Source organism: Tinamus guttatus, unplaced genomic scaffold, assembly GCF_059628265.1.
Source record: "Tinamus guttatus ecotype Peru unplaced genomic scaffold, ASM5962826v1 Tinamus_guttatus_pri_ptg000052l, whole genome shotgun sequence".
NCBI lineage: Eukaryota > Metazoa > Chordata > Aves > Tinamiformes > Tinamidae > Tinamus > Tinamus guttatus.
Window position 1 is genome coordinate 8,465,898 of NW_028288586.1, and position 16,899 is coordinate 8,482,796.

The 16,899-nt window shown below is 42.8% G+C and overlaps 1 protein-coding gene across 1 annotated transcript in view; it reads left to right on the plus strand.

Annotated features, from left to right (window-relative positions):
* Positions 1-4,429: 4,429 nt before the first annotated feature.
* The window catches only part of TBC1D14 (TBC1 domain family member 14), a 54,621-nt gene continuing 42,151 nt past the window's right edge, over positions 4,430-16,899 (plus strand). Inside the window, exons 1-2 of the mRNA XM_088539996.1 lie at positions 4,430-4,562; positions 8,851-9,586. Of these exons, the coding sequence (XP_088396122.1) occupies positions 4,520-4,562; positions 8,851-9,586 (779 nt within the window). The 5' untranslated portion in view covers positions 4,430-4,519. The remainder of the gene's footprint in view (positions 4,563-8,850; positions 9,587-16,899) is intronic.

Here is a 16,899-nt window from a genome sequence, read left to right on the forward strand (position 1 = left end):
GCACAAGAAGCAGGTAGTTTTCTTCTCTGGTGTGATTTAGCAAAGCATCAAGATCCAATAAAGAACCACCATTGAGATGACAGTGATCTTTCGTGTGCACTTAGGATTCCATAGTGCAATATTGATACAAATATCAATATTTTTAGTATGTACAGCATTATTCCTTCACATTTGTTTTTATTTATTTTGCCTTTCCTAAAAAGGTTGTAGACAGTGATATAAAAATTCCAGTCATACTCATCAGGTTTCTGTCATACCAGTTTAAACGTGCTGGTAAGTCTGGCTTTACCTTCCTTTACCATTTCCTACTCTCCATTTTCTTGCTGTCCACATGGGGAAAACTTTGAAGCTTCCTTAAACGATATAAATCCATTTTTACCCCATGCTAACAGAAGGTTAGCAGTGATGATAGTTATAAGCCTGATTTCACTTTCCTTGTCTTTTTGCATTTATCAGGATTAAGTTTTGGCTGACTTTCTGTATTCTGTAGAATATGGAGCCTTCTGGGGGGAATGAAATAGTATTTTCTCCAGCTGTTCCTGATTCACCCCAAACCTACTGAAATGGTCTAGAGAACAGACATTCTACTGCTTGCAGGAAACCCTGTGCTGGAAATGGACGGCTATTAATAACATCTGTCTGAAACACAAAGTTCTGAAAATAGTTAGTTGTGAACTTGGGTTAGCGAAGCATAAATATTTTCTATTAGTCGAGAACATCACCATGTTCTTGACAGGTCTTGGTATTTTTTGATTAAATGATGATCTTGCTCATTGCTTAAGATCAGGAGCACTCCCTTTTTTTGTACGATAAAATACGCACTAGCTAGTTTCTCAAAAATGCAAGTAATTCTGCAAAGCAAGTAGGGAAAAGATGAGTGTCTGAGCTCCGTTCTTACGCTTCCTGAGTGGACCTTCCTGTCTCCCAGCATGAGGGACCGTAGGGGATCTGCTGTGACGTGCAGCGCCCTGAGGTTCCTGCGTGCGGGAGCTGGAATGACTCCTGCCCGGGAGCGACGGGGAAGCCAGGCAGCCGGCAGGGACCAGCGAGTGACAGCGCGCGGCCGTGGGCGACCCCTCCATCTCCACAGCGTAGATTTCGGTGTTGGATTGAAACGTCTTCTCATTTGTGGCTGAAAATTACTGATCTCAAGGTACAGGGAACTGCAAAGCCGACTCAGGTGAAGCCCTCTCTGTCTCTGAAAGGTGTCTGCATCATACTTGTCCTGTGATTAATGAAAATGCAATCTAGATGTTTTCATCCAGTTCTTAACAATTTTGCAGTTGCAGTTTTAGAGCTTCAAAAGAGAAGTAAAAGACTAAGCAGAGAATGAATTTCATACATCTAGAAGCAGGAGAAGCATGAAGGAAGGTTGCTCTTTTGTTACTGTACTCCTGTTTGTTCTGTAGGGACAAAACAAGGTCTGTTTCACCCATTTTTTTTCATATGCATTCACATTTTGGAAAAAAGACAGTGAGCCAGGACAGAGCGTACCAAACTCTTTGTGCTTCCCTGGAAACCGTAGCTGTAAAACTGGTGCCTTGAATTCTACTTGCATGAATATGGGGGGTTTGTATGATAGGGCCTTGAAAAACGCATTTTTGGGAGATTAAATTAGCTCGCATTGATCTATTATTAAAGCACTTAGACTTTTTTTCACTAAGTGAGCTTCAGTTGCCAGTATCGGATAGCTCTACATAGCCAGTAATTTCTGCAGAGCATGGGTAAGCCACTATTAAAGACGTCACGATTTTGCCCGAGAAGTTCTTAAAAAAAAAAAAAAAAAACACTATTTATTTTGCAGATTTACTCAACTCTAAATGGCAGAGCACTGATGATGACTGCACGGAGTAAGCATTAATACAGAAGTTTTTCAGATTTTTTTATTTCATTTCTGTTCTGTTTGCCAGTGCTACAGATTAGGGCAAACACTGGGTAGGAATTTACTTTTATTTAAGAAGCATTTAGCAGATTCTAAAGATCTCAGAAGAGAAAGGATATACCTCACATAGTACCAAAGAAACTTATGTATTCTTTTTTTTTTTTCTCCTGTAAATGCTTTGTAAACATTTACCTTCATACTATGTTGTTTTTAAATAGCTTGAACAGTCAAGTGGCTTTAGAGATCAAAAATACTAAGGCTGTGTTAGGAAAAAATATGACACCAAACCCAACCTTTTTATGCAGCAAATACGGATTTGCTGATTCCTACTTGTAGGCCATCTGTCATAACAGGAACACTTCATTTTTCAGCATGCCCTTCTGTATCAACAACTCCCTTTAAATTTTGCACAGCTGGGGAAAAAAAAAAGGTTCTAAAAGGATCTTTTACACTTACATATTTATACTTCCTATAACCATTTTTATATATATTTTTATATATATATTTATGTGTATATATATATATGTATATATATGTGTGTGTGTGTATATATATATATATAAATTTAGTAGTTAGGAGATCCCACACTTCCACAGGGGTATGGTATATGAAGTTGTATTTAGTTGCATAATTTCAGCCCTTCAGTATTTATCAATACAGAGGAATGATAACAAATACCCGATTTTATAGATGGAAGCTGTTACCACTGATGGAGGTGGCTTTAACTGAACTAATACTAGTTACTGCTACAAAAAGTCAACTTTTACTAACAGCAGAAAAGTATTACGCTTTTCAACTACATATACTGTCATTCACATGCAATTAAGAGTGTATTTTATATTGACTAAGCGATGATTTTCTGTAAGCATTTTGTGGCTGACCCTGGTTATTTGCACAGTACCCAGTCCCATGGGATCTTGTTTTTTCTTAGGTGTTTTCTCAGCGCAAAAAAAGGTAGAAATTTGGCTGTGGGCGTTAACTACAGAATAGGATGGGTTTTCTGTGGGCTGGAAGTGGGAAAATAAACTAAGGATGGGATCCCAAAGGCAATCTGAGTGTTAGACATAAATTCTTAAATAACTACGGACCCAAAAGGTGTCTTCAGTGCCCCTGGTTGATTTGAACCTTTCAGCTGTACTCCATACCTGTTACCGATGAATGATTTCCCATGGCAGGCTTTTCTAATACTTTCTTCAACGCCAGTAAAATTACAAAGATAACAGCATCACTGTTTTTTTAGAGAAACTCCATAGAGTTTTTTTTTTTTTTCTTTTTTAAAAAAGTTACTGTATAACTTCATCCTGTTATTTACCCTAGGAGCCTGACAACTTGGACACAAGATTGATGATACCATGACGAAGATAAAATATTATAGCTGCTCCAAAAGAAGAATTAAATCCCACTCAAAAAAAAATGTTAATACTGAAAAAGACTTTGTTACAGTGAATCCTCAAAAATAGCATTTGTCTTTGGCATATGAGCAGGCTTAAAATGTTTTAGAGTTGCTGTGCTTTTTATTTACTCTTCTTTAACAATAACATGCTAGCTGTTTTATAGAAGTATCAGGGGCTTTCAAACAATTTGATGATTAGAAATGCACATTTTTTTCCCAATCTTAATTATTTCATGTGCTTTTTGATATCCATCATGCAAACCCATCAAGATAAGCACCAAAACTTGGGCAGAAACAATGGCTACAGATGTATAATTTTGGGTTGGCATTATGTTTTTTTCAGTGCCTACTTTCAACTAAACATGGATGCAGTTATGTCCTATAAACATCAATTAATCGCGATCAGTACGCAGAACTACCCCAAATAAGTAAAAAGCGTCTCTATATGGTGTGCTGTGTTCAGCATTTTCACACCATTGACTGTCTTCAATAAATTTAGAGCCACATAGAAGAGGAAAACTTTCAGGTTTCACGGTGAAGGCGGGAGATGTGCATTAATGCGCTGAGGAGGCAAAAGTCGAGGGAACAGTTTGAGAGGGGAATAGAGAGAGGCACGAGGCTAGGAAGCTGAAAAACGGTAACGGTTAAATCAAGATGCACGAAGGACGCCCCAACACGGGGATCCTACTCTGGGCATCAATTCTCTGACCAACAGAACACGTCCACCAGAGCGTGGCTCCGTGTTCGCTGACGCCCCAGCCTGAGACCTCCCACAGCCCAAACTTGCTTAAACCCCCAAATTTCGTGTTCGTCTTAAAAACAGGCAACAACCAAAACCGAAACCGCCACAGCCCCCGCACCGCGCGCGCAGGCGACTCAAGATGGCGGCCGCCCCCCGCGGCGCACGCGCCCCCTCCGCGGCGGGCGGAGCGGAGCGGGGCGGGCCGGGGCGGAGCGGGGCGGGCGCCGCGCAGGGGGAGCGGCGGCGGCGGCGGCGGCAGCGGGGGGAGGCGGCGGAGCCGCGCGCAGCGGAGCGCCGTGAGGGGCCGAGCGGCACCTGCGCCGCCGCCAGGTGTGCGCCGCGGGGGCGGGCGCCATGGGAGGCCCCGCGCGGCGCGGGGAGGGCGCCCGGCGGACGGCGGCGGCAGCGCCGCTTCCCCTGCGCTGAGCCCGCGGCCACCTGAGCGCGACATGGAGCCGTCCGCGTAGCGCCGCGGGAGCCGCCGCCGCGGGCAGCGAGGGCCATGGCCCGGCGCGAGGAGAGCCACGGCGCGCAGCGCGGCCCCGGTGAGGCGCCCCGGCCCTGCCGGGCCCGGCACGGGGGCGGTTGGGGCCCGTGGGGCGGCACCTGCGCGGGCGGCGGCGGCGGCGCCTCCTGCTCGGCCGCTGCCGCGACCATCTTAAAAGAAAGTTAGAGGAGGAGGCGAGCGAGAGCCCCGCTTCCCTGGCGCTCGAGAAGCTCCGCCGGCCCCTGGGCTTCTCGTCTTCTTTTTTTTTTTTTTTTTTTTTTTTTTTTCCCTTTCTTTTTTCTTCCTTTAAGTTTATTATTATTTAAGCCATGACCACCAGATAAGCTCGTTGCGAAGGTGTCCTGCAGCCGGCGAGCAGGAAGCGCCTCCCAACCCTCCCACAGCCTCTCTCTAACCCGCCTCCTTTTGGAACTTGGTGGCAACTTGGTGGCCCTGGCCCGAGCTGGGTCCCTCGCGGTGTCGCACCTGGCCTCCCGTCCCCTCCCGAGCCCCCGGGAGCGGGAAAGGAGCCTGGGACTCGCTCGTACGCCTGACATAGCGGGGGGAAAAAAAAAAAAAAAAAAAAAAAAAAAGTGAATAGTTCCCTTGTGGTCGCTTTTGTGTCCCTGCTCGAAAGCCAGGTTCGTGGAGCTGCCGCTTTGTGGAGGCAGCTGGTGGAGAGTTAGATAAACGGCTGCTTAATGAAAAAATCCCCAGTAATTTCGTTTTGCTGTTAAGATTTTGGCAGCGATCGCGTACGTAGTGTTAATCACTGTATCTCCCGCTTTGCTTTCTAGCCTAAGGGAGATGTTCTTTGTTGAAAATGCTGTGGCTGTTAGAATGTGACGGAAACCACTTTGAAGTAAGAGCTGCTTTAATAAATCGAGCTGGTTTGATGCATGTTCATGGGAGCTGAGGTCACCTGCAGTTGCATTTGGCAGCAGTTTTGTACTCTGTGCCTTACTATGCAGAGTGCAGAATATTAAGTGCATGCAGTGTTTAAACACTCCGCTTTCTTCTTTGGTGCATCTTTTCTTGTTGAGAAGAAAAGGAATGCTGCAACTCTGTAATTAAGAAATTCCTGTTTCTAAAAATCAAAAATACGCCTTTTGTTTGTGTGTTTGCAGGCAGAAATAGCAGTGTTGAGGAGAGGGGGTAATAAAAATCTGCCTGTTTTGTAAATAATTGTCTAACCTTTCCCTCTAAATAAATCCCTGGCTGAAGGTGCAGTGCAGGCCACAGTAAATCTGTAAGTTATGACTTCTGTTGACTTCTTTCTGGTTTTTGTTCTAGCAGTTTTAAAGATACAATAAAATGGGTTAAACCTGTTTTATTCTATATGTTAGAAGTGAGGATCAGTTACGACTTCTTCCCTCTGCATGGTTGGGTGTTAGGAAGTCGAAGTCTGTTTTAGCTCCCCTGATACTGTCAGGATATTCTGCTCAATGGTTTGTTACGCTCATGTTGTGTCTGTAATAATGTTACAAGAATGTTATGTTAATAAATGATTTATGGAAAGAAGTTAGTATTACAGCATGTAACACTTAAGTAGATTTGACAATTATGACAAGTATTCTGCTAGTGAGGCTGCTAAGTCAAGTCTAGGAAGCTAAATCTCACTTTACTTTTTTGTCTTTTAAAGAACAATCCTGCAGCAGCCTAATGCAAAATGAATCAAGGAGCCGCGTGTGTGTTCAGCAGCTGATCGCCTCTCAAGCTTTCATTTAAAGCCCTTGATGGGAACACTTCAAAGCTACCCACAGTTTCGCTGAACTGTGTAAAACCTTTGTAGTTTGTTATTGCACAATTTGCTGCGGCAGGCTTAGCTGTTACATACTTGTGCCTTTCCTGATTGCCCCTTTAAAGGAACTCTTTCTGTTAAATTTCCTGCTTGAAAAACTACTGAGCCAACTCAAAAGTTTCACTGTGCTGCACGGTAATTTATTTTCGTTTCTCTGCGAGCTCTCTTGTTTACAGAATCGTGCAAGCTCTTGAGCTGCTGTGTTTGCCGGCTCTTCCCAAGGCCGCTCAAACGCTCGCAACTTGTAATTTCAGTTGAGAAGAGCCCCGTGATTAAGCTGAGGCCTGGCTGCTGCCTAGGGGAGTCACTGAGCAGAAATGAAGGCAGTCAATGGACCAGCTCATTGTGGGGACCTCTGTGCTGTTTGCTCAAACGCCTCCCAAGTTGTTCCTGGCTCTTTAAACTCCAAACTTGATTTTCTGGACTATATTTTCTAGATACGTAAGTAAGTGTGAGTTGTGGTCAAGCAAATCCCTGCTTTTAAGGTTCCATAAGGTGTGTCCGTGCAGACTGGAGCTGGATGGCTGCTCATTTAAAGAGCAGTAAATGTGTATAAGGAGGTGGGTGAGTAAGGGAACGCGAGCAGTCAGGCTCACTATAGAGAAACAAGTGAATCCAGGGAGGAAGGTCAAAGAGCAGGAGATGCAAATGTTTGCAGCAATAGTTATAGTTCATGCTTCCTGTTGCATCATGTTTTATACTTAAGCTCTCATAATCAACTTGATAAAGTAGAATAATTTGTCACTTCTATTCAGGAAGTGTTATTTAGTTTTTTCTGTTTGTTTTTTTGTTGGCCGTTGCCGTTTTAATGCACTGAACAATGAGGTTGCTAATATATGAAATGTGTATGATAGCTACCTCACGAAGTCACATCTTTAAGCTGCAGAGCATGTAAGCTTTTCAAACCATGGTAATGCAAAAAAAAAAAAGTTGCTATAGCAACTCTATAAGAAAAAAGGGTACATATTCAGAAATGTTTAGGCAAAGCAGAATATGTTTGAAACTCACTTATCTGAAGGACTAGACAATTGGTGCAGTAAATGATTTGCATGGAAAGTTCTTAAAATATCTATTATTTTTTTTAAAAAAAATACTTATTTTTACTTTTTTTTTCCCCCCGAGTGAATTGAACTGAAGGGAATGATCAGATAGGGCTGCTTTATGTGGTAAGCCAAAGGGCTGGCATGGCGCAGCATATTAAGCCTGCTTGGATTCATGAACTTCTCAGGAAGCTTAGCAAAAAAATCTTTTAAGATTCAGACAAATAGGATATGTTTGAAATATGTTTGTGTGTCTTAAAGCGAGCCTGTGTTACGGTTCCAAAACATGGTGCCTCAGAACTGAGAGCAACAGTGCATAAGCCTCCCAGAGAAGAACTGGCACCTTGTAATTGAGCGCTGTCCTCTGGTGAGACTAGGAGCCCAGAAAGCCGGCTCCAGGAGTCGGGAGTAAATCCGTTCAGAAAGGAACCCGCTGCAGGAGGGGAGGTGTGTGCTTCACTCCCGCACACCTAGCACGCGGTGTTTGAGTGAAGATGACCAACCTGTATGTGTTGTGCCAGCTGCAGGAGGTCAGTTGCTCTGGAACTGCTGTGTAGAAGGTCAATGAGCCTCTTGGTTTGCGCGAGGCCGTGCGGAAGAGCAGGTGTAGGCAGTGGCACAGCAGTGCTCGCGTGCTGCCTTCAAGCTCAGCAGTGGTTCTGGGGCCAGGGCAGTGGGGCCAGCGAGGGCCTGGTTTGATGAAAGGCCAAGGTTTCCCCACCAGGACCCTGCATCTCATCTACAGCTCTTTGAGGGCCACACGGATTTGTGGAACACTTTGGGTCAACTGCCTCGTTGGCAGCCTTTGGGGGAGCATGTGGATATATGCAGCGTGTATAGTGGAACTACAGTAGTCTCTATAAGCAGTAAATACAACATATTTTTAAGTGTCAGTTTTACCCTGCAGGTCCCAATAAAGTGTCTCATGTATTGTCAAAAAATTGTCTGTAGGAATTTAATTTCTGGTCATATTCTGCATCTGCAGCTTGATCCCAAAGTTCATATACTATCCGTTCTGTTTGAGTGATGGATTTCTCATTGGTTTTGTGGTTTCGGGAAGAGTGCTAAGAAATTCTGTTTAGATGAATAGGTAGAGACAAGCCTTGTAGTCCCACAGCATAACTCTATACATTCATTCTTGGCTATGTAAAAAAATCAATTTCAAATCTTTATCTTAATATTGATATGGACTGTTGAAGTACTGCAATTTTAAGTAATTTTACTTTCAACAGAGGCTAATGGAGCAAACAAGAAAGAATAAGAAGGGCTTCAGAAAAGGCTTTTCATGCTTGGCATTTTCTGGAAGCTGTAATTAAGCTGCCATTGTCCTGCTTGCTCAAGGCAGGAGGAAGAGATCATAGATTATCTGCAAGAGAAGATGAATGACTTCAAAGAATGTCATTTATGGCAGAACTTAGCACGTGTGTATATGTGTTTGTGCGTATATTTATGAGCTCGTAAGGAAACTACATGTATAATCTTGTCTGTTCTATCTTTTTAACCAGTTACCACTTGGTCCAAGACAACGGATGTAAATTTATCCAACTCCTTAAATGGTTTGAGCTTGATGGGAATTTTGGATGCGAGAGCTGGCAATGGTATCCAGAGTCTTCAAAACTGCAGTTCAAGGGCGCCGAGGTCTCTCTCGTTGCCTGCATACGAGCCCAGCCAACAATGCAGTGCTTTAGAAGACTGTCATAGCCTTAAATCTGTGGATTCTGGTATTCCAACTCTAGAAATAGGAAATCCAGAGCCTGTTCATTGCAGTGTGCTGCATGTGAAGAGGAAGCAGTCGGAACCCGAAATCGTGCCTGATAGAGCTTTTCAGAGCGCGTGCGCGCTGCCCTCCTTCGTGCCTCCGCATCCGCTGGCTTCCGAGCACGAGCCTCCGGTGCGGAAATCCTCCACCTTCCCCAGAACGGGCTACGACAGCGTCAAACTTTACAGCCCAACCGCCAAAGCTCTGAATCGAAGCGATGACATCTCGGTCTGCAGCGTGTCTAGTCTTAGCACAGAGCTGTCGACAACTTTATCTGTTAGCAACGAAGACATTTTGGACTTTGTGGTCACGAGCAGCTCGAGCGCGATCGTGAATCTCGAGACTGACGATGCGCACTTCTCGGACGTCACCCTGAACTCCACCAAGGAGACCGGTGATCAGAGCCAGCAGGAGTGTTGCCAGGAGGCAGATGTGGACAGTAAACTGAAAATCTTGGGACCTTTTACCAACTTCTTTGCCAGGTAATATCTCTGTGAAATATATTTTAAATATATTAATATGTAATACTATATAATATTTCATTCTGAGATAGTCATTCCTTACTGTCATTTGAGATGATATTAACAAAATTTGTTCTGAATAAGCAGGCAAATTTTGCTAGAGACCAAGGTTTAGAATCTTTTTCTGTATTATTTTTAAGATATATAGAAACACCTTAATTCTTAAAACTTTCCTTTTAGAAGGACTCCTGGACAAGGATTTTCTTCCTAGCTTCTTGAAGCTTCCTAGCTTTTTGTCATTCTGGCCAAGATCCTTAATCTTGTGTAAGGATGTGTAAGCAGGTTAAATATAGATGGAATACATACTTACATTGAAGAATTTTCGCACTTGCGAAGGGTTCTAGTAGTGCTGGAGTATTTTATTGGTGCATTTATTTTATAAATGCAACATATCCTATGATAAAAATGCTTGGCAAACTCTTACTATGATTTTTCCAGATCTTGGCGATTGTTAATACTTTGCTTCCCCCCCCGCCTTTTTTTGTGGTATTGGTATCTATTCTAAACATAGTCTTTAGTAATATGTTTTAAGTGCAGATACAAATTAGATTAATTCCATTCCTCATTTACACCTTCCATTTATCTACATTTTTCCCCCTTCATTTAAGGCCTTGCTAGTGTCTCTTAATTTTAGGATATAATGTCTAAAGTGTACATAGTTAGAAATAATCTATATTTTTCTCTATAGTGTAGAAAAGGATCCAGAAATAAACTAAAACACCAAGCAGCATTGGCTACAGCTGGCCTACTCTGTGCATATGATTATTTCAGCTAAGCCCTTTTTCCTCCTGTAAATTTTTCTTTTCATGAGGTGAAGCAGCTGATTAAAAATACCTAAGTAAGTGGCAAACACTGTTCTTTGAAATGCAACCCTAATTGTAAAGCTGAAGAGAAACTGCTGCCTTCGATCTGCACCCTGATTGGATTTTTGTTATTAATTTTTGTTCTTAGATTCCAGTTGCACTAGAGAGTGCAGCGCAGTGGACTTGACTCATCAGTCATGTTTGAGCTGTTAAAGCTTTGTGGCCCTCTATTTGTTGTCATGGAACCAGACTTAATTCTGTAGTAGGAGGCTTCTTAGCACTTCAAAGGCTGCAGAACATGAACTTTTGTTACCCGTTCTGCTAGCACAAATGTTAACTGGGGCGAATGCTGTCCTTCAGCCTGGGGAGTGCAGGGAACAGGCACATTAAAACCCTGCTCAGAGTAGGATAATTAACCGCTCCTCAACTTTTCCCATCCAGCAAAATAAAACCATCTGTCCATGTTTTGCTCTAGTGCAGGCTCTAGGAGTTTTGCCAGTTTTATAGAAACTGAGATACGTTACAGATGAAGCTTTTTAACCTGAACATTTGCAGGTACTTAGGATTAGGCTCAAGCTAAGTTGTCAGGTTTAAAGTTTGAACTATTCTGATCTGGCCTTCAACATCCTTCCCTTTAACATCCACTTTCTCATCTTGGTTGTTTTAAAACAATGGAGCTACTCACTTTTTTGTCTGTACTCCTATTCCATATGTTCTTTCTCTTATGCAAGCTAGGTGAGGGTTTCACAGGAGCTAAACAAGCAGAGAGCTCCTGATTTTTTTTTTTTTTTTTTTTTTGCTATTCCACAAGGAATGCTATATACTACTTAAGCTGTGGACATTTTGAAGATCGAAACATGCTGTTGCCTGTCTTGTTGACATTTGAAATCTGCTCTTCATGTGGTTGTTTGCTGCTTCTATTGTTCCCATACAGTCCCTTTTCTGTTGAGTTTCTGTGGCTTTTCTTTGCTCCTCAGATTCGCAGGACTAAATGAACAGTTCATAAGTGAACTCTGTCCCTGCCAGTGTTTTGTTTGAAGGTAACTGACTTCTAAGGACCTTCCCACCCAGATGGACCTGACTTGGAGGCATCCAGGTTTTGCGGGAGGGGCTGGAGGAGAACAGGGTGTTTAGAACAGGGTCCTCAAAAGCTGGGGAGCCTCTTCAAGCAGCCTGTAGAAAGTGCCGTGGTGACAGGTATAAGCAAAATCCCAGGAAGGAGCACATTGTTTAGCACTTCGCAGAAGTGCTTGAGATTCTTAGACTTGCAGGTTTAAGTGTGTAAACCTTCCCCTTCAGAAGCGAATGATGAAGTCAGTCATTTCATCGAACTAGGGCAGAAGAAATTAATGATGCCAAGCTAGTAGGCCCTTGGGCACGATGCCTGCGTGCAGTGTGGAAGAGCAGGCACCCGAGGGGTTTGGATGCATCAGCCGGATGGTTGTGGGGCAAGGCTGCGGTGGAGGCTCCTCCACCCCAGTCTGCAGCTCAGCTCCGTGGCCTTCCTCTAGGTAACGGGGTACATCGGGAGCTAAGGCAAAGCCGCTCAGTCCTTGCTTCAACTGTTGACACTGTTGGTAAAAGGAGGAGCCTGGTTCCAGATCTGGCATCTGGACTGGTATTGAACCCTGTCCAGCATCAGAGAATTTGCTGGTTTCTCTAGAGACTAGATTTGTTCTGGATTGTCAGTGAAGATCTGCCACTACCTATGTGTGTGGTACTGACAAAAATCAGATGCCTGCAGTGTTGGTAAGAACTGGGCAGAAATTGAGGGTCACAGTTAGGGACTCGCACACCTAAGTAGCACAGAGAGCAGCTAAGACTGAATCTTTCATATCACCAAGAAAATGCTTAGAGAAGCCATTGCTTCCAGATGTAAAATTACTTCTTAGCTCTTTATAGTTTTATTTTCCTGGTGAGAGAGTATGCATGCACACACAGGCAGTGCGTGTGCTGCCCTGTGTTCCTTATTGCTGCTGGTAGTGCTGGTAGCTTGTCACAAAAAGTCTGTGTTTCCTGGAGACTGCATGTGAGAACTGAATTGCAGTAGAGGTTGAAGAAGCCCAGCCCCGCTGGTTTGTTGCCTGTGAGTTTCTAGCACCTTCAGGGTCACTTGGAAATGCAGCATTTTTGCCCTGCCTCCTCAGGCACTAGGATGGAGCCTTCCTGGGTTGCTGCTGGCTCTGTTGTGGTCTGTGCAGCACCTTGAGGCTTGGAGGAGTCTTGTGGTTCCCTCAGGTCGGGTCACGGCTCTCTGGGTGCAGTAGGAAGATCCCCGTGAGCAGAGAGGCTGCTGTGCTGCTCGGTTACGTGTAGCCTCCTCCTTGAAGAGTATAAGGCAGCACAGGGACTAGTAGGTGCAGTATTAGTGCTTTATCATTAGGCCCCAAGTTGATACATGGAAAGGAATATTGCTGAAATACTGACGGAGTTAACAGGCTACTTACTAGTTTAGCTGTCAAGTGTCCTAGCTATCAGGTTTAAAAGGCCAGATTCTTTTTTCACCTAAAATGTGGTTTGAATTAATTTTCTTTGAGAATAAGTAAGAAGTCAATTTGAGACAAAGCATTAAGAAGTTACCGATTTGGAGAGTGAAGAATCAGTGTCTTGACTGACACTTGTCCTTCTTTGCCCTAGTGACCCACAGTGGCAGAAGTTGGCAAGTTCTACCTTTGGACTTTGCTTCTGTGCAGTTCTGCTGCAACATACAGTTTTAACAGGCTCTTTTTTGTTTTTTTAAAACAACTTTACTGATTCACCAGTTTTACAAGTTTACTGAGATGTGCCTTCTATTGTTTTAGAAAGTGCAGATGATGCTTTCCATGGCCTCCCAAACAGTTCTATAGGACTGTTTAATCAAAAATAGTAAGATGAGCAGTTCTCTTCCTTTTTAATGGAAAACAAAAATCTGAAGTCCTCACTTAGTCCATTGGTTTGGGTGTTGTTTTATTTGTTCAGGAATTGGGATCCTTTATTCCTCCCAAACTACTCCTAAGTAGTAGCACCTGAGGAAATTTTGCAGAGAATGACCACATTAAAGAATAGGCTTTAAGAGAGGAGGTATTTTTTATCTTTCCAAAGAACTTTTATGTTTCTGAGGGAAAACTTCTCAAGCAGGATTGGCATCGCTGTGTGCATGTTATATATAATACGCACGTATACCCCAGTCTGGTGAAGGCTGTGACCCAAAGATTGAAGTTCGGAATAATATCCACTGGTTTCAGTGATAAATCTGAAATATATGTATATATATATATATATATATACACACACACACACATGCACATGCATATATATGTTGCCTGGTCATGTGCGGTGGAATTCTGAATTTAAGGTATTAAATCCCTTGTACTAATGAGCAGGAATTATTCATAATGTCCTTTATCTCTTCTAAAGAGAGAACAGTATATTGTTGTTCTCTAATTTTGACGGTAAAAGGAAGGCAGAATAACAAGGAGTATTATAGTGCTGATTTACCATTTCCATCTCTCTGGAAAGGGAATTCAGTTCCCATAAAAGGAAAGAGAAAGTCTGCAGATAATTAGGACTGAGTAGTCTCCTGCTTTTAAACTGTGTATATTTGATGTGGTCTCCTCTTCTGTGCATGTTTTCTGTTAAATGACAAAGTATAGACTGGTGGAGGAGGCGTAAGGGAGGAACAGAAAAAGCTGGATACAGTGCAGGGGTCAGTGTTTGCACACTGTGTCCTAAACAGAAGTGAACAATAAAGAACTGAACTGCAGATGGAGCTGTCCAAAGGTTGAAATAAGGAATTCTAGAAATCCAGCACCTCACAGAAGGGAACTCTCAAGATGGCCTGAGCAGTCTCTAGGGTGACTTGCTGACTTAATTCTTAAATTTACATTAAATCTTATTTGAGCTGCTGGTCTTCAGAATAAAAGGAAGTTGCTTTTGGGGGATGAAATAACTGTGCTTAATTAAAACTCATTTGTGAGAAACTTTTTCAGTATTCAGTAGCAAAACTGAAGAGGCTGATCGAAGGTTTTTGTTCACTGTGGAAGGTGAATGATAATCTGCACAGCAAGACTTGGAGGATTTTTTTCCTTGGTAGCAATGCAAAATTTTGTGGTAGGTGATGCCTTTATTTGAATAATTCCTGCATGATCCCATGAAGTCAAATGTATACTTTTCTTTTAGTGGAAGCATCGCACAAGCCCCAGATGAGATAGCCAGTGAGATTTGTGTTGTAGGTGGATGTTGCACGTTGCTTGGAGCATCCAGCTGTAATGTGCGTTTGTTTATTTTACATTCCGTCTCCTCCACCTCATGCCTGAGGCTGAAAGCTTGCTGGAGTGCAATTCCAAGTGGTTTGTGTCTTTGCTTTGAAATAGAAAGAATAAAGATTGTATACATTTAGTTCCTGAAGTCTTGTAGACATCTGTTAAATTCAGATGAAGGGAATTAGAGTCTGACTTCATTTTGATTCATTGTCTATATGAATGTTCAATGAATGAGTGTATTAGTTGGGCTTCATATCTTCAGTTAATTTGTGTCAGCTTTCCTGATGCTTCCTTATGGTACAAAAGAGCTGTGAGTAGAAGTGGGTGGGAATTGGGGAAGGGGAAGAATAACCTTGTCAATGTAATCACTGCAATGTGGCAGTGTCTCTCTAGATAATCAAAAGACCATTTAATCTTCAGCTGACTCCTGTTCTCCCTTCCTTATCAGTAGTGCCAACTACTGTAAGCTGTCACAAGTGCTGAAATCATAAATACACTATTGCAAACCTTGAGACTGCTTAATTCAGAATAGACATTGAAGGAATATTGTGTGCGTGTCCTGGAACAGGGGAACAGAGTGAAATGATACAGAAGAGTTACCTATTGGATTTTCATGTCAAAATGAGTAGTTATGCAATTTGGACTTATCTTGATTCTTGAGTACAACCTCCCTTCCATTACCTGCCTTATGTGATCTGTGGAGAAGGCGAAGTCAAACCTAGCGCCTATTTTTAAGTATATTTATAAAGGCCGAAATGAGAAGTAGTGAGTTAATAAAATTATTTGTAGGGTGAATGCAGTGAAATAAAGACATGTTTGATAGTACTTGGAGACCATAGATGTTCTGAAGCAGATGTTTTTTTTTTTAATATGCCTTGCTCTGCATGTACTGAGTGCATTGAGATTGTTGGCATATCAAAATAAGAAAAAAGCAGAAGGCTTCTTTATGAGCTATTAATTGCATGTTAGTTATATTGCTGTTTTAAGAATATATCCATATTAAGTATCTTTGTAGACACCAAGGCAACTAAGTGTCTTGATAGACACCAAGAAAAGAACATCAACATTTTTCTAAGCATATAATAGTAATTAAGGAAACGGTAATTAAGAACCATTCACTCTGCCCTCACAAGTGAACGAACACATACAAGAACATGATAACAAATGTGGAGTGAGATGTTGTATTTGCTTAGTGCTCGGACTCCCGTTTGTGAGCTCTGGGCTTCCGAAGGAAAGGGCTGCAGAATAACTTAGGCTGGAAGGGGCTTCTGGAGGGAGCCATCTGGTGCTGCTTCCCTCCTGCTCCAGAATGGTTTGGCTGTTTTCTCCTAAGTAGGTGCCATGATGTCCTTGCACACACACCCACCTCTATTTTTGTTTGTTTATTTATTGCTGTCCCTTACCAGGCTTAATAACCTCTCCCTTATTCCAGGGAGCCAAAACTGGACACAGGTACCACATCAATCTTCTAATCATCTTCCTTTGTCCTGCTGGCTGTGCTCTTGCTAAAAAATACAGTTTCTATTTAATCTTTGTTGCTGCAAGGTATTACTGCTGACCAAGCTTCGCTTTTTGTTCATAATGACCTTGCCTCTATTTGTTCTGTCTTTGATTTGTGTGATTGCTGTAGTTCAGATCAAGGAATAAATCTGCTCTTGGTCTCTGGGACCAGAATTTATGATTATTCTGGTAACACTGGCTACCACTGGGAATTTTGCTGACTAGAGAAGAACCATGTGGTACATGGTTTTCAAGTCTGAACTTGAAATACTGCTTCTGTGGGGGAGCCTTAGTTTGCAGAAACTGAGGATCCCACAGAATTTGCGTGGTAAAGTGGCACCGTGCATCATCTATGTGCAAAAGAGTTCTTGGGTTGCCAGGAGCAATCCTGACTGCGGCCGTCCAGGTCGGTCTTCAGGTCTGGCGCCAGCGCAAGCAGCTCTGCCTTGTTCCCTTCCGAAAGGAAAGGGAAAAGGTGAATGCTTTTTGATAGTGGGAATGCCAAACCCTACCTGAAACCAAGAGAGAATTCCAGGCTGCCTTTATAGAAGCTTCCAGGTATCCCACACTGCAAAGCTGAATGGAGCTGTATCCCTGTCTCCCTAAACTGTGGCTGTGTTTTCAGGCTGTCAGCCTGTTGCACTGCAGGAGATGAAGTGTTGTTGTCCTTGGGCCTCGTTGACTATACCAAGTGTGCTGAAGTGCATGGTATTGGGAAAATTTTATCTTC